Source organism: Triturus cristatus, chromosome 11, assembly GCF_964204655.1.
Source record: "Triturus cristatus chromosome 11, aTriCri1.1, whole genome shotgun sequence".
In the NCBI taxonomy this organism is placed as follows: domain Eukaryota; kingdom Metazoa; phylum Chordata; class Amphibia; order Caudata; family Salamandridae; genus Triturus; species Triturus cristatus.
The window spans coordinates 156,686,723-156,704,942 of NC_140594.1; the positions used below are offsets into that span (position 1 = coordinate 156,686,723).

Consider the following 18,220-nt stretch of genomic DNA (forward strand, 5'->3'; position numbering starts at 1 on the left):
GCTTTGACCTGATATGCCCGGGGTCCCTGCCAATCAGGGTCCTAGGGCCTGTGTTCTTGAAAAAAAAAACTGTCCCTTCTACCCCCAATTGGCACCTCTCTGGACACCTGTCCGTCCCTTTTAAAAGGTACCATTGGTACCAAGGGCAGGGAAGGCCCCTAAGGGCTGCAGCACTTATTATGCCACCCTTAGAGGCCCTGTACCTTTACACGACATTACAGGCTGCGTGTTTTGGTGCAGAACAAAGTGAAGAGTTGACATGGCACACATCCCTGTGTGCCATGCCTACAACCCACTGCCCAGACCTAGGTCGGCCAGCTGGGTGCACTATACCCGTGGTGAGGGTAGAGGTGCATGAGCCCTGTACCCCTACAGTGTCTAGACCAATTCTTAGATATTGTAAATGCTGTAATGCCATTAAGAGTATATGGTGCTGGGAGTTTCATTACGAACTCCTCAGCACCATAATGGCTTTACTGAAAACTGGGAAGCTTGGTATCAAACTTCTCAGCACATTAAACCCACACTGATGCCGGTGCGGGATTTAATGAAAAATGCACTCTGAGGGCATCTTGGAGATGCCCCCCTGAAAAACGATTAGCCTCTGGTGGGTTCCCTGATAGGTACACACCAGCCTGCCACCACAAGACCTGTGTCTGGACCCTTGGGTTGGGAGCCTTCGCCCCCTGAGCCCAGACATAAAGCCTTTCATGCGAGGAGATGGTTACACCTCCCAGGCCGGGAAGAGCCATCTATGGCAGGGGAGATTCAAAGGCCTTGCAGCCTTTGTAATATGACCCCCATCCTCTCCTGCTATCAGGAGCTGGCCCCCCTTCCTGTCTCCCCTCCTTTTCAGTGGGAAGACAGGTGGGATAAATTAGCCAGCCCAGAAGGTGTGCCCACCCCTCAGGTGGGGGAGGCGAGGTGAAGTCCACTCTTCAGTGCCCGCCATCTTGCAAATGGCAGGCACTCCCCAATCAGGATTAGGGATTGTGCTTACTCGCCAATGTGGAGTGAGCACTCCCAAGGGTGTTAGTCACCCTAAGGTCAGTAGCCGATTAGCTACTGACCTCAAGACCCCTAAAACACCCTCTATATACAGTATTTAGGGTGACAGCCCTGAACCAAGAAGACAGAGTCCCGCAACCTACAAAGAAGGACAAAAGAAGATGCCCAGCAGAGGAGACTGCAGAGAACTGACTTGGCCCGAGCCCTACCAGCTCGTCTGCAGTTTCCAGAGATCCTGCGCCAGAAGTCATCCTGTCCTGTAGTCCGCGACCCCTGTGAGGACTGGCTGCCTTCAACAATGACCTGATTTCCTGAGAACAGCAGCTATGTTCAAAAGAAACCGCCAAGAAAGACTCTGATCTTGCTGAGGACAAAGAAACCTGATGCCTGGAACCACCACTTCACCCGACGCCCACAGCCAGAGTCAGAGTGGCTCACGAGGTCCCCCAGTGCTCCAGAGTCCACTGTGGGTTGGTCCCTCCAGGACTCCCTGATGTCGCCTGCGGCCTCTGCACGGAGATTTCCACCCCCGTTAACCGCAAGTGGCCCAGTAAGGTGAAATCCAACCAAAAGACACCCCTGCATCCAGCCGGCCTGCGCACTGGAGAAATTTTTCCTGGACCGAGTCTGCAGCTAAAAAATGAAAATCCCCATTGAAAACAGGGCACCTGACGCAAAAACCGCACCCTGCACCCAGCCGCCGCTGCGGGTGCACTTTGTGTGCTAAACTGAATCCCCGTTTACCCTGAACCTAACACCAGGAGCTCTGCTCCCACAACCTTGTGTCCTGCTCGTGAGCAGCCACCAACCGTAGGCCCCCTATTCCCCCATTGGATAACATTGGGCCTCAGCACTCTGCATCTTCTTGCTCTTCTTTGTATTTTGGATTCTGGAATCTGAGGAAGGAAGGTTCAGGGTGCCCCTAAATACTAGATTTTAGGGGCGTTACAGGTAGATAAAGGGCAGGGAACAATGGGGCCCTGTCCTGGGGTGGGTACACCCCCTATTCTGCCACTCTCCTGTGGGAGAGGGGCAGTAGCCTAGTCCTGATTGGGCTGGGCCTCCTAGCTTCAAGATGGCAAGTGCCCAGAGATGTGCTTCACCTCGCCTCCCCCACCTGAGGGGTGGGGTTGGCAGGCTGGCACATCCCCTGTCCTTATTTGGGGTTTTCAGCCAAGCCTTCCGCCAGAGTGGGGGCTGCAAGTGACCTTGGGGACGCTCACCGAGGCGGCATGCCTTTTGAAGTTTCCCCCTGTCCCTCCTGGGGGAGGAGACCTAGCAGCTCGCCCAGGATGTGCATTGTTGCAGGCCCAGGAGAGCAGGGTCTCTCCTACCCAGGGGTCCAGCAACATGTCTGCTGTGTGGCAGCCTCCCAGACCAGACGTGGATGGTAGGTTAGGTTTCAGGGGGCATCTCTAAGATGCCCTCTGTGGTGCTTGGTACATTAAATCCCACACTGGCATCAGTGCGGATTTAATGTGCTGAGAAGTTTGATACCAAACTTCTACGTCGTCAGTGTTGCCATTATGGTGCTGTGGAGTTCGTGTTTGACGAGCTCTCAGCACCATGTACTCTTAAATGGCAGCACTGCACTTACAGTGCCCGGGAATGGACCTGGGTACTGTAGGGGCACAGGGCTCATGCTCCAGTGACCACACCACTGGCCTGGGGCACCCAGCTAGAGGGGTGGCTGATGTATGCCAGGGCAGTGTAGGTGATGGGCATGGCACAGGGATGTGTGCCATGTCGACTCTGTTTTGTCTTGTACCCAGACACTCTGCCTGCAAGGGCAGTGTGAGATTGTTGGGGTGCAGGGCTTCTAAGGGTGGCACAATGAGTGCTGCAGCCCTTAGAAGCCTTCCCTGGTCACAAGGCCCTGGGTACCTAGGGTACCATTTACCCGGGGCTGACATGTGGCCAGGGTTTGCCAATTTGGGTTTGAGGTTTTTAGGGAAGGAACATAGGCCCTGGGCACCTGATTGGAAGGAGTCCAGGGCACACCCAGTCAAAGTACAATTAGCAATTCAGCAGAAAGTGGGGGCATACCATGCAAGAAAGATGGCACTTTCTCACACCAAGTACTTACCTGTTAATCGATAATTTCATTTAAACTTAAAATGTAATCTGAAAAGTATCTAAAAAGTAATCTGAACAGTCATTTCAATGTTTTGACTTACCTGTATTTCAATCAAACCGCATCTGAACCTGCATTCAATTGTAAACACTGCATAAGATCTTGCAAAGCATTTATTTCACTTAACCTATGCCAACCTTGGCTTGGTTTTAGAAATAAAATAACGTAATATTTTTATACGAACAAAATTGGTCCAAGTTCAGTCTTTGAGTGGGACATCATTTGCTGATTGTGTGTACAACAAATGCTTAACACCACCCTCTGATAAAGCTATGCTGCTCACCCACACTACCACAAATAGAGAGTAAGGTGCTATCTACTTTTACCTCTGCCTACCTTTGGCGTTCTACTGGACTATTTGCACACTATACCTCATTTAGCAATAGTATATACTGAGCTAGCTTACTCCAGTTGGCAAAGAAGGAACCTCCTGTGGGGTTACGTGCTCACTCTACTAGAGCAACAGCGGCAACCACTGCATTAGCACACAGGGTCCCAGTCCTGGAGACCTGTCAGGCGGTAACGTGGGCATCCTTGCACACGTTTACCAGACACTACTGCCTGGACAGCCAATTCCTCCAAGGGGTACTTTGCCCGTTCGGTCCTCCAGGACGTCCTTGTGTGATCTTGGTTCTCAGACCCTCCGGGGTTTGTATTGCTGGGTAAGGTAAGGAATCTAGAACTAGAAGTCTATCAGATGAGTAAGTTACTTACCTTCAGTAATATTGTATCTGGTAGAGATATTCTAGTTGTAGATTCCTTACCGCTCCACCCATCCTCCCAGTTCTGCAAACTGATGTGTAGGGATAGGGACTCCCCTAATGGCCCCTAGTTTTGACGCACCAGTGGTCAGTGTTTCATGGCTCTGCACTTCTGGTGTGGAAAGTATACCAGAGGAGTTGGCCTAACGGCTAGGGCGGTCGACCTCTAATCTGGAGAACTGGGTTTGAGTCTCGGCAACTACACTGAACATCCTGTGATTCTGGGCAAATCACTTAATCTTCCCGTGCCTAACTAAAATTAATGTGTCCTCATGTAATGCAACTGGTGCTATGTAAAGCGCTCTGATACCCAATTCAGGTCAAGTTTGCGCTATATAAAACTCTGTAAAGGGGGGGGGGGAGCAGAATTGGATGTCAACCTCCAAGTGTTTAGACAAGCACGGGGTAAATTAGAATGACGAGGCAGCATCAAGCACACACAATCAGTGGCACAGGGGCGGACGGATCAGAGTGCCAACACAGCATTGAGCACCTAATACAAATCAATGGGCAACAGCTGTCTCAAACAAAGGCTGTAGGCTCTGACCAGGATACTGGACGAACAAAACTGGTAGCTGCCAGGTAAGTTCAGATGCTGCGGGTCACCTGGGCACCGTCGTTCGGGCTCTCCAAGGCCGGGGGGCTGAGGTGTTTTGAGGTCAGAAAATCCTTACCTGAGCCTGTCATGGTTTGGGGGTCCTTCGTGTTGAGGTTGCAAGGATCGCCGTGGAGACCTGGAGGGGTCAGCCCACAGTGGGTTGTGGCTCTTGATTGCTGGGGAACCTCGCTGGTACCGGTGGGCCACTTTGACTCAGGCTGGAGGTGTTGAGTGCAGCGGTGGATCAGGACGTGGGGTTTCACGGTTCCGAAGGTGTCAGAGGCCTTTCTGTGAGTTTCATGGTAAACAGGGCTGCAGTTCTCTGGAGTTCTGGTCTTTGTTGAAGACAGCAGTCTTTCCAGATGCTTTTGGAGGTTTCTGGGCTGTGGGATGAGTAGTCTGTTTTTATAGGATCTTCGAAGCTGCAGATAGGCCATTAGAACTGGGTCCAAGTCAGTGGATGACTTCAGGCTTCATCTGCTGCACAGTTCTTCTTTGCCCTCTTCCTTCTTGAGTCATACGGAACTAAGAATTAAGGTTCAGGGGTGCCCCTAAATACTCCATTTAGGGGCATTACAGGGGCTGGCAGATAGTAGCCTATGACTACTTGCCTTTAGGGTGACTACACTCTTTGTATGTCCACCCCTGGCTGAAATCCTCCAAAACAATATGGAGGATTTTCAAAGGAGGGGGGGGGGGGGGGGGTCACTTTAGCTCAGGTCACCTTGGGGGTGGTCCTGGCTGAGAGGGGACACATTCTCTCCTGCTTACTATTTTCCTGCTGGGCTTGGTCAGAGGGACGGGCATCTCCACTAGCTGGAGAGGCCCTGGCTACGGTAACAAAGGGCAGGAAGCCTCTGAGGCTCACTGCTCTTCAGTGCTGTTCCTGCTTGGGGGTAGGTGTGAAGCGCCTCCACCCGGAGCAGGCTTTGTTTCTGGCCCACCAGAGCGCAAGACTCCCGCCTCTGGGTCAGGTACATGTCTAGTAGTGGCAGGCTGGTGCAGACGAATCGGGCACCCACAAGATGTTTGGTTGGTTTTGAGGAGGCACCTCTGAGTGCATTTATTAATGAATCCAACACTGGCAGAGTGTGGGCTCATTAATCTGAGATGTTTAGTACCAAACCTCTTGGGATTTGGTTAAGCCATCATGGAGCTGTGGAACTTGCATTGCCAAGTTCCCAGCCCATGTACTCCGTATGGCTTCACTATGCATTTATAATGTGTAAGAATGGACTTTGACACTATAGGGGCACATCTGCTCATGCAGTTATGTCCTCACACGAAGTATAGTGCACCCTGGCTTAGGGCTATAAGGCCTGCTGTAGGGGTGACTTACCTATGCACAGTATCACATAAACCATTAAAAAAAAATGGTCCTAGGTTTGTACTTAACAAACTGTAGCCACCAGTTGTGTCCCTGTCTGAAGGTGCAGGAGGAGGAACACGACTCATAAGTGACATCTATGCTCTGGGGTGTACTGATTTGTAACTCCTCTTCATCATTTCTGGGGCAGTTTGAAGGCAACAAGGAACCCCATGATGCCACCTAGCTGGGTGCGAGAACACCGCTACAAAAAATCTCAATCCAAGATGGCTCTCGAGGAATAAGGTGAGAAGTCTATGTTTAGACTGAGTATCCACCAGAAAGAGGATTACTAAACGTAAGTAAATTGTTTTTCCTCCTCCCCTAAATATATTAATACATGCAGTGTTTCACCTGAGTGTCTTGAGCTTCTTATACTGTAAAAGAAATTGGAATGGTGTGATTACATACCCACTATATATTTACAACCGTTTTTTAAAGTCAGAAGTGTATATTTTCATTGTATGTTTAACCATGATGATTTGTGAATAGACATTTTATTTCAGTGAAGTGTTTACAAATGTAATGTTTCTTTTATTTCGTTAAAGCAACAAGATAACAAAAATCAATCTGCAGAGTTATGGGAGAAGCTTAATTTTGGAAACAAGGACCAAAATGTTAAATTCAGAAAGCTGATGGGCATTAAGGTAAATCCGATCTTATCTGTGCTTATTCATTCTGTATTTTCTTGCACGACTCTTTTTGAATGAATAGTCCAAGGAAATTGTATGCCTTCACTCTAATATTGGATATACTGGTTATATTTAATGGCCTTGGATTATAGCAAGCACTGAGTCGCAATTGTTTAGAGGAGATGGCCTTCGTTCGTCTCTGGCAAGAAAAAACAGCCATGAATGTCTCCTCCTGCCCGTTTGTGTGTGTGTGTGTGGGGGGGGGGGGTTGAATTTTTGCAGTTTAGGCTATCCCTAATTTGCATAATGTTGGGGGCTCCCTTGTAGCTGTCATTGGTCCCACCAGATAGAGCACAGGTAAGCACAGCTCTTCATGTTACCAGTGGGATTCCCTCCCTCCCCACCCGCCTATTTTTAATTTTATGCAGCATTGCAAAATGTCTACTAGACAATATGGGGAAAATGGGCGCAGCAGTTTCTCTGCTCCTCTACCAATGGGGGAGAAGTAGGAGGATGGGGGCGAAAAGCCCAATAGACACCTGGGAATATGGGGGGAAAAAAGAGGGGTGGTGTTGACTTGCCCAGGCATCGACGATGCTCCCACCTCAGTATGGGCCCAGTAGTCTTTCTGACCCCATGGGGGCAGAGGCAGATTGGGGTTTTGGACGGTTACCCCCCAGTCTTCTCCCAGAGGAACAAAGTTCTCTTGCCCAGGCAATAGAATGGAGTGGGTGTGGTCATAAAGCCAGTGACCACCCCAACAGGCTCTGTGCCTCCCACCACACCTGAAGCAAGATGGAAGGATCTGCACTTAGCTCCCACTACCAGAAATCTGCACCTCCTGAACAGAGTTGAGAACCAAAGTATTGTAAAATCTTTTTTTCTGATGGATACTTTTAACCACACCTTTTGAGTCCTGCCAGGTATCACTGTATCTGAAAAATGTTCCTTCAATAGCTGCTGTGCCCAACAGGTGGCACCTTTGTACTTAGTGCCGGCTCTATCCCACCTCCAGAAGTCACAACATGGAGCCGCATATGGCCGCCAGTCCTGCACTCTTGTAAATTCCTCCATTTCCACACCCTTTGGTGCAGATCCTGTTGTCAGCTTTCATTGTGTGTTTAAAAATTTCACAAAAGTATTTTGCTGAGTGTGTGTTTAAGGATATCCAAAATCGTTAGGAGTAAGCAGTACTTCAACTCTGTAAAACAGATGGCCACGGACCATCAGTAAGCATGCCTTTAGTGCCTTGGCTTGAAACAAGGCTTGAAAGCCAATGGCAAATGCTTCTTGAGGCATTTGAAGGCCATCGGGGCACAAAGCCAAGTTCTGTATTGCCAAGAAATAGACATCTGGCTGATCCTGTTGACTGTTTCTAGACCATTCCTGGTGGCCATCCTCTGAGTCCAAGACAAAGTCGAATGGTGGGTCTCTGACATCGGTGCTCGACTGGGACCATATTCCGAGATGAAGCCAATGTACCTTGAATTTTTCATGCCACTGTCGACTGAGCAGCAGATTAAGGCCTTTAGGGAGGCAATGTTGCAGTTATTCTGGACGGTTCCAAGTAACTGAGGTGTGGCTTCAGGCCCTTTGGGCCTGCTGGATCCGTCAGTTATACTTCCACCAGTCCATCTGTGGCGCCAGCTGACACCGCTGGGCCTCAGCCTGCCCCTGAACTGCCATCAAGGAATTCCTCAATACCTTTGCTGCAGGTCCTATCGGTGGTTCCCATCTCAGTTCCAAAGGCTTCTGTTCCAGACTCTGCCCCAAGTGGCTGATCCAGAACAAACTTCAGCCAGGTTGTATCCTGTCTCACTGTGAGATGACCAGAGCACAACCTGTAACCTTGGAAGATTCCCTTTACTGTTTCATTTTCTGAGTACTTTGCCACAAAGAGCTATAATCTAATTTTGCTTTTGCCTCTGCCGCTATGGAGTTTGAACAAAATCCCCATAAGGAAGACTATGTTACTCTGCCACTGTTTTATCGATGTTCCGCCATTATATTCTGTAATTGTGTGTTTGCCTAACTTTTAAAATTGCTTATTTGCACATCCTTGAGAATTATTGATTTTGGGGCATTTCATTCTCTCGCTAGTAGGAAGGTGAGCTTTTTCCTCACTTCCGGCGGCACAGAGCTAGATGCCATTTTGTTTTGAAGGCGCTCTAGTCTCCGGCCCACCGGCCTAAGGCAAGCCAGTCTGCGCCCGTCAGCAGCTCGTCGGGAGCCGGGGCCAGTCATGCTGCCCAACTTGGGGTCACTGTCCCCCGCATCCGTTCTTATTCAAGTGAGTGTCTTAGAATGCTGCGGGGGCTGTGCTATAAATCTCTGACCTTCCCAAACCTCTACGGGTCTCAAGATGCTGTGTGTGGGGCATGCGGCTTTCGACTTGAGTTGGGCTCCACGGCTTTCACTAAATCCCCTATCACCTCTGTCATTTCGGCGGCGCTGCTTAATGTGCGCTCCCTGAAAAAGCACCATTCAGAGGTTTTTGAGCTCCTTGCTGACAACTCGTTGGACTTCCTTTTCGTTACGGAAACCTGGCTTGACAACACCTCTGATCCAATTGTCTCCATGGCCATCCCGTCTGGGTATAAAATCAGCAGGTTAGACCGAACAACTGGGAGAGGCAGGGGGTTGGCTGTCATCTTTAAAGAGATGTGGGAGCTGGTTAAGTGCTCCCCCATCACGTGGGACGGTTGCGAAGTTTTGGACTTCAGTATCCGCTGTTCAGCCCATTTTTCTCTAGGCGGGTCTCTGATTTATCGCCCACCGGGTGCAGCTCTCCCCTTCCTTCAGGCCTGCGTGGAGGCGATCTCCACGAGAGCCCTTAATTTCTCTCATTACGTGATTCTAGGCGACCTTAATATTCATTTTGACCAACAGAACTCAAGGGACACTCGTGAGTTTCTTTATCTGCTAATCTGTGCAGCTCTCGCAATGGGTCGATCAGGCTACCCATTTGGGGGGTCATATTCTCGACCCTATCCTTTCCAATTTCCCTATTTCAACCAATCCCCCCCCTTCCGGTCTCCTGGTCCGATCACTATTTAATTGGCTTCTCATGGGTAGTGTCTTCCCCTAGTACCAGACCCATGGTAGGCCATAAACCAGCATTCAATAAGGTCGACCCTATTCTTTATGCCAGGGTGCTGGAGGACAACAGGCCACCCTTGCCACAGGATCTTGATGGGTGCCTTGCTGTCTTCTCCAAATGGCTCATGGGTTCCTTGGCTGCAATTTCCATACCGACCTCGGCTAGACAGACAAGGGATTCACCCTCCAAACCGTGGTTCACGGAGGACCTGCGTCGTCTTAAGCAGGGCTGCAAGAAACTGGAGCGCCTCTGGCGTCTCAGCAATTATTGCCCGGCAGCTAAGGCGCAGCTCAGGCAGGGTCAGAAAACTTACTACAAAGCTATCGCCTCTGCTAAAAGGGCGTTCTTCGCTTCCCGGATTGTTCAGGCCCAGAACAATTCCAAGGAGATCTTTTCAATTGTCCAAAGCTTCATGTCCCCTGTAGCGCAGAGCAGTATCCTGCCGGTGACAGTGGGCTGGTGCGAGACGCTCTCTACTTTCTTTCGGGACAAGATTCTTAAAATACAAAGCAGCTTTTCTCGTCCGGCTGTCTCTGCTGGACCCACCGCTTCTCTTGACTCAGCAGTTACTGCTCCTGCAGCTCCGCCCCCCCATCTATTCCCTGTCTAACTTCGCCCCGGTGGATTCAGCTTGCACTCCAAGAATCCTTCAGGGTCTGAAGTCTGGTTCTCCGGATGATCCTTGCTCGGCAAGACTTCTGGCATCTGTGGCAGGGTCGATGAATATGGAAGTTAATTACATCATTAACTTGTCCTTGCAGGAATCCAGGGTCCCGAGTTGTTGGAAACAGGCCAAAATCCTCCCTCTACTGAAAAAACCCTGCCTTGACCCATTAACTCCTGGTAACTACAGACCTATTTCTCTCCTCCCTAGCCTTTCTAAGGTTTGTGAGAAAATTGTGAATAGTCAGCTGTCGGAGTATATCGAGAGTGCGGGCCTTCTTCATCCTGCCCAATCTGGCTTCCGTCCCTCCTTTAGCACGGAAGGTGCTCTTTTGGAGGTCTCGGAAGCTATTCGAGAGTGTCTTGACGCCGGCAGGAAGGCAGCCGTTGTGCTGCTCGACCTGTCGGCGGCCTTTGACACTGTCCCCCTCTCACTGCTATTGACAGACTGACGGAGATTGGGGTGACGGGCTCGGTCTGGGGCTGGATTAAATCCTTCTTGGAGGGTCGGCTCCAGCAGGTCTGGATACCCCCGGCGGCCTCGTCACCTCTTCAGGTGTGCACGGGGGGTGCCTCAGGGTTCCTCCCTTAGCCCCCTCCTGTTCAATATCTACCTCACTCCTCTAGTTTTTCTGGCGGAAGGGTTGGGGGCCAAGGTCATTGCTTATGCCGATGACACACAACTTTTGTTTACTTGGGATAAGCAGGGGACCTCGGTTTCCCTCGTTCAGAGGTGCCTTTCCGCGGTTTTTGAGTGGGTGGCCTCGGCCCATTTAAAATGTAACGAGGACAAGTCCGAGGTGCTGATATTTTTTTTTTTTAACCGTTTTTATTGCAGAACAATAGGATAGTCAGCTCACATACAGAAGGATCCTGCACCGCAAATGCCAGTGCCGTGTTCTTTTCTGGCCCTAAGGCTCCCATACACAGCTTGTAAGCCCACATCCCAGAGGCCGGGCAGCAATAACATGTAGGTCCTTATACGTAACCCTATGTCCCCCTGTACAGTTGTTTATCTCATTATGGGATGTCTATATTCAGCTTTTAAATTTTCTCCCCCCCCCTTCCCCCCCACCCAACCATTTCCCCTCCCCAGCCCCTATCCCCCTCCCTCCCCGCCCTTCAGTGCCCTCGCCTACGACTGATCTCGGCCTTGACATGTGGTCTTGGGTACGTATCAGAAATAAATGACTATCTACTCTGTCTGTGTGGGTGGAACTGTCTGGGGACCATCATCAGGATCAGAGGGCTCCACTTCCTCATCAACCACGCTGTTGCGCAGGGCCTGCACCAACACTTCCCACTCCGTGGCCGTCTCTAGCGCCCTATCATCTGCCCTACGGCTCGCCAGTTGATGTCTGAGCGTACTTTCACTCGCCGCCCATTTCTGCAGTTCCTTAATCCACCTCCTATGTGTGGGACCCACCTTCGACTTCCAGAGTCTCGTCACCTCCCTTTTTGCCAGGAGGAGGCCCATGTCTATGAATTTACTTGTGGTCTTGTTTTTGGGCGTGTGGGGAAACCAGTGTAGGACACAGACCGCATTGTTATACTGCAAGGCTCTGTCCGTCACTTCAGCCAGTGTCTCGCCCACTTCCCTCCAGTATTCGCGCAGGTGAGGGCAGTCCCAAAGCATGTGACCTAGCTCTGCTCCTATTGCGCCGCATCTAGGGCACGCCGCATCGTCTGCTCCGAAATATTTCCCGAGTTTACCTGGTGTGAGGTAGGCCCTGTGGAGGATATAAAAGTGTATCAACTGGAAGCGTGCGTTCCGTGTGCTCTTCCTGGCCCTTCTTACTATACCCGCCCACGTAGTATCAGGGATCTCGGTTTGCAAGTCCAGTTCCCATTTCGCCTTCAGCGCCGCCATCAGCTGTAAGGTTTCGCGCATCATTCTAGAGTACAGACAAGCCACTGCTTTGTAGGTGCCAGCAGACATCATGGTGTATTGGCAAGCCGCAGATGTGGTGGGCTCGATGAGCCCCTCTCCCCAGTGCTCCTGTATCGCTCCAGTCACTGCCGAAGTCCGAGGTCCTGATGTTTGGCAACTTTCCCTTAGGGTTTAGAGAGGCAATCTGGCCTCCCGAGTTCCCTCTGCCTGCCTCTAACAGTCAGACCGTGAAGAACTTGGGAGTTTACTTTGACTGTAATCTCTCTTTCTCCAGTCAAATTAGGCATCTGACTGGTTGCTGTTTCGGGCTTCTCAGAATTCTGAGAATATTCCTTCCGCTTCTTCCCCAAACAGCTAAGGAATCAGTGGTTCGGGCACTAATTCTGTCCCGATTGGATTAAGCCAATGCTCTTTATGCTTGCGCTCAGAACAAGCTGCAAGCCTCCCAGAATGCAGCTGTCCGCCTGCTGGGTGGGATGGGTCCCAGGCAGAGCACTCAGGATTACCGTCGCTCTCGTCATTGGCTCCCGGTCAAGACCCGTGTGGCTTTTAAAACACTTACCATAGCTCATCGTGCTTTGCATGGGCAAGGCCCTGGTTACCTGCAAAAACGCTTCTCGTTTTATGCGCCGGCAAGATCTTTGAGGTCTTCCTCTCCAAGGCTGATGAAGATTCCTAGTTTCCAGCGACACCGGTTAGGTGGCGCTTCTCTGGTCGTGTCTGCGGCACGCGCCTGGAATGCACTCCCCCTCTCTCTCCGCATTGTTGAAGACATTGCGGTCTTCAAAAAACTGTTAAAAACGTACCCCTTCTCTTAAGGTTTGGCTATAGTGTTCACCCTCTGGCCGCGCCGGGACACTCCTCGGAGTATCTGCGCGCGTAATAAATGTACCTAACATAACATAACTATGACAAGGAGGAAAACAATTCATCCTTACCTCGACCTCCAAAATAGTAATTGTTTAAGCACAGGGATGTGGAATTTAATCAAACATCTTTCTTCATGGGGCAGGTTGCTCCATAAGTCTACTTGTCCTGTGACAAAATCCACTTGTCCCTTTTGTACCATGCAATGTGGAGAGAAATTGTGGTAACAATTTCATTATTAAGCGCTCTGAAATAACCTCTCTGATTATGCCAGGGCTCCTTCCATAGTAGGTTTTGAATACTAGCAATTCCCTTATGTTGCCACTTTTCCGCACATCTACACACAGGGGCTGAAGGTAATGGTAAGCAATAGTTCCAGGTTTGGAATGCCCTTTTGAGTCTGTGCAAACCTACTAACTTGCATTTTCCCATACTGAGAAAGGTTGGACATTTACTCCTGACAATGGCAGGCATACAACTTCTTCCAGGGTTGGGAAAAAAGTGGTTGGAGGGAAAGTGAACTTGCAAAGACTCAGATTTTCCCTTGAGCAAATCTACACCTGCATATTTGCTCATGCTAAATTCTGTTCACAGAAATTTCTAGGAGTAATATTTCTTGGCCTACTTTTGTAAAGTCTTGTGAATTCACTGAAGTCTTATTTCTGCACTTAATGCAAGGACATGGGTGCACTTTTGAGACTTCATTTAATAGTTGGGCCCCTAATGAGGTCTGGCGTTAACCATGACCTTTTGTGTTTATTAAAATTGTCTCTCCATCGGCTAGCTTTACTGTGAGTGACAGCATTCGGTTCTTTCACAAGGAGCATTTCGACACGCAGTTGCTTTGTTCAGTGCCAGGAACGGGTGTGGCAATGTGTGCTTTTTGAGTCAAAAACTATTTTTGCGTTTGCCGATGTTTGTTAGAATGGTGAGGGCCCAGCAGCTCCCACACAAATAAGGTTTCACAAAAACCATGCCAAAACAAGTCATGCATCGACAAAAGTAAAAGGCTGATCATCCAATTTCAGATCTACTGGCTTTACCAATGCTTATTTATTTTTGTTTCCCACAATCTTAAGAAAACAGATTACATTGATGTTTCATTATGAATATTTTTGGGAAATACAGGCATACATCAGCACATTTTACTAAATGATGCTGCTAAGAAATGATACCTACAATTTTACCGTAGTTTAGCGAAATGTTTTTGTATTTTTTTTGTTGACATTTTTTATTTTGAAAGCACAGAATCATCAATCTTACTTTCAAGCTTCTGCAAATATATGCATCTAATCGGAGAGCATTCTGGTAGCATTATACATAGCCTCATATTGCAAAACATTGAAAAACGTATGTACACCATTTTTATACTGGAACCACTGTCAGTAGTGCAGTCTGAGCTTGTAAAATGTACTTGATTGCTCACCCTAATAATAAAGGCTTTTCATTAATGAACCATAAATACAAGTTTGAACAGCTTTAACACATGTACACAAATATTACCTTGACCGCCGACAATGCCTTATCCTTATCCAAAATGTGGTACTGTAAACTGGCAGCCAAAGGGTTTGTGCTGTAGAGGGTAGGGCCTACTTGTCCCAAGGACAAAATACACATCAAAACTTGTTGCTCTTGACCCCAAACAATATGTCCCAGGCTTCGGGTGATAGGAATTCCACATCTCTGTAAGCACTTTCACTGAAACGGAGTTGAACTCCATATAGGGCACCCTCATATAGAGGAGAGTGCATCTCTTGCACTGGTTGTCCGCCAGGCCTTAGGTCTTGGCTTTAGTGTTGTCCACGGTTGAAACCAAGGCAAACCTACTACCTGAAATTTTGAAGCCTGGGCCATCAGCTGCATAGCCTTACTGCTGTGTAGTGAGGCCATGACTGAAACCCTTATGACTACCTGATCAAAACAGTAGTCAGTTTAACTTGTGTGAGCCTTCTGGTTGAACAGCACCACAGGCCCAATCCTGGCGACCCATCTGTACAAACTCTAGAGCCTCTTGACTTTTTGCAGATCGATTTTCACATTTATTCTTTTTTGGTGCGGTTTCGTCACACTTTCATTACTGATGGAGGTAAAGTATATCTGATCCTACACATGAAGTGCACAGTTCCAAATTGTCGGTCTTCTAAGGTTATTAAGCATTTGTGAAACTGTGTATAAATGGCTGGCTAACTGATTTACAGTTCGTATGAGTTCATACAATTGAGTGATATCAAACCTGCTGCTCGTGTTCCAATATACTTGAGCTTTATAATATTTGGATTACTTTCATTCAAGGTTTCTTATTCTCATTTGTTTCTCTGTGACTGTTAGCAAGAAGAAGAAGCTGGCCCAAGTAAACTTGACCAGGAAAGTTTTAAGACTCTGAAACAGCAAGAGGAGATGTTCCGAAATTTGGATGCACAGTACGAAATGGCACGCTCACAGACTCACACCCAAAGAGGAATGGGCTTGGGTTTTACATCTTCAATGCGAGGCATGGATGCAGTTTGAAAGACAGAACATGGCTTAGTCTTGGATGGTTTCACACTGTCATTAGAAAATGTTCTTGTAACCAAAAGGCTTGCATTCTAGCTTGCATGGATGTGCATTGACTTTTATTTATTGAGGGAAAAGATTTCTTTTGTAAATATCAGATCCGTAATACTGGTGTTAGTGTTGTAATCAAGTTCTGCCCACATTTATTCAACTCGATAACTATGAAACGATGGCATATTTTTTGTTAAAAGGTTAAACTTTTGTCCTGAAAAATAGGCAAGATCTATTTCATAGATACGCAGTGTCCTTCCTGTCTTGTGTACTTTTGTACTTACTGTTGTACAGTTACTCTCATCTCTTGAAACATGAAAGGCATATTGTGAAATATGTTCAAATTATTAGGGGCACATATTCCAGCACACACAAACCTGGATGTTAATAAAACATGTTTTTCTGTAATCCTTTGTGTTGGAATTTTTTTTTAATTGTAATCTTCATTAATAGTTCAACTATGTCTGAATGTGCAAACATTGTGTTCAAGGCATGTGGTTGTAGATCAGAGGTCTTCAATCTGTGGGGCGCGAGCCCCAGGGGGCCGTGGAGGCATGGAAAGGGGGGTCACACTTCATTTACTAAAAGAAATTGGCTCAGACAGTTAGTTAAAATGCTTTCCAGTGGTGGAAAATCGATGCCAGGCACACCACCAAACATGCATTTCTACCAGTGTGTTGCTGGCCTGAAAGAAATGCAAATGTGCACAATGAGTTAATCTGCAAATGTAAAGAATTTGCAGTTTATCTCATTGTGCACATTTACATTTCTTTCAGGCCAGCAGCACACTGGCAGAAAGGTGTGTGTATAGCTGTCTGCCTGGCTTGATTTCACAGGACGGGAGAGTGCTGTTGCAGTTAATTGATCAAATTACTTGAAGATTTTTGAATGGTAGAGCTGTGAAGTGTAGGAAAGTGGCTCTGTATATACTGTTCCCAAATAGGTACAGTGTGTACACAGTCCCCAGAGGTTTGGCAGAGGCTAAAATTAGATATAACCTTACTCTCTAAAGTGGTAGCTTGGTCGAGCAGTAAGGCAGTATCAGGATAATGTAAAGCATTTGTTGCACACACTCAATCAGCAAATGGTCTCTCACACTCAAGAACTGAACTCTAGACCAATGGTTTTGTATAAAAATATGTAGTTTTATTTTAGAACCAAAAATAGGTATCAAAATATACTTTCTCAGTTTGAGAGGCTTTAGATAAATATTTTTCAATAGGCAATAGACTTTGGATGTAATAGATACAGTTGTTGCAATAGGCAACACAATTGTACATTGAGCTCAATGGGAAGTTCTATTAAAATGCAATAGATTACTTTTTGGATTACTTTTCTTACCACTAGACTGGATCCTAGATTCAGTCCTGGGACAGTTCCTGTAAACAGTTGAGTAAAAGCGTTTTGGTTACAGTAGTGACTTTTAAGCAATATTTTGGTATTTTAAAAGTTGACAAACTTTTTCTCATAGAATCACCAATGTTATCCTATGGGAGGAATTTCACTTAGCAGGTAAGTGGGGTTATTGTTACTTTTTCTAACTCAGTGGTGGATCTTGGATACAGCACTGGGGCACCACCTGTAAACAGTTGAAAGAATGTGTTTTGGTTATACAGGTTATTTTTAACGAATATTTGTAAGTTTGCAAAATCGACACTGTGAGAAAGTGCCATCTTTCTTGCATGGTATGCCCCCACTTTTTGCTGAATGTACTTTGACTGAGTGTGCCCTGGCTCCTCCCAATCATGTGCCCAGGGCCTATGTTCCTTCCCTAAAACCTACAATCCCAAATTGGCAAACCCTGGCCACATGTCAGCCCCTGGTAAATGGTACCCAGGGCCTTGTGACCAGGGAAGGCCTCTAAGGGGGCTGCAGCACTTATTATGCCACCATTAGAGGCCCTGTATCCTAACACAACCACACTGCCCTTGCATGCTGAGTGTCTGGGTACAAGGCAAAACCGAGTCGACATGGCACACATCCCTGTGTGCCATGCCCACAACCTACACTGCCCTGGCATACATCAGCCACCTCTCTAGCTGGGTACCCTATGCCAGTGGTGTGGGCACAGGAGCATGAGCCCTGTGCCCCTACAGTACCCAGGTCCATACATGGGCACTGTAAGTGCAGTGCTGCCATTAAGAGTATATGGTGCTGAGAGCTCGTCAAACACAAACTCCACAGTACCATAATGGCAAGACTGAGAAGTTTGTTATCAAACTTCTCAGCACATTAAACCTGCACTGATACTAGTGTGGGATTTAATGTACAAAGCACTACTGAGGGCATCTTGGAGATGCCCCCTGAAACCTAATCTACAATCCACGTCTGGTCTGGGAGGCTGCCACACAGCAGACATGTTGCTGGACCCCTGGGTGGGAGAGCCCCCACTCTCCTGGGCCTGCAACAATGCACATCCTGGGCGAGGTGCTAGGTCTCCTCCCCCAGGATGGGCAGGGGGAAGCTTCAAAGGCATGCCGCCTTTGTGAGAACTGGTCCCCACCGGTTCTGACCCCACTCTGGCGAGAAGACTGGCAGGAAACCCCAAGTAAGGAATGGGGATGTGCCAGCCTGCCATCCCCACCCCTCAGGTGGGGGAGGCGAGGTGAAGCACATCTCCGGGCGCTCGCCATCTTGAAGATGGGAAGCACTGCCC

The 18,220-nt window shown here is 48.2% G+C and overlaps 1 protein-coding gene across 3 annotated transcripts in view; it reads left to right on the forward strand.

The window, feature by feature from the left end:
• RSRC2 (arginine and serine rich coiled-coil 2) overlaps positions 1–15,972 on the forward strand; it is a 326,144-nt gene extending 310,172 nt beyond the window's left edge. For all 3 annotated transcript variants that reach the window (XM_085633609.1, XM_085633611.1, XM_085633612.1), the window contains 2 exons: positions 6,416–6,514; positions 15,349–15,972. In XM_085633609.1, coding sequence (XP_085489735.1) covers positions 6,416–6,514; positions 15,349–15,528 — 279 coding nt within the window. In that variant the 3' untranslated portion in view covers positions 15,529–15,972. The remainder of the gene's footprint in view (positions 1–6,415; positions 6,515–15,348) is intronic.
• The last annotated feature ends 2,248 nt before the right edge of the window (positions 15,973–18,220 follow it).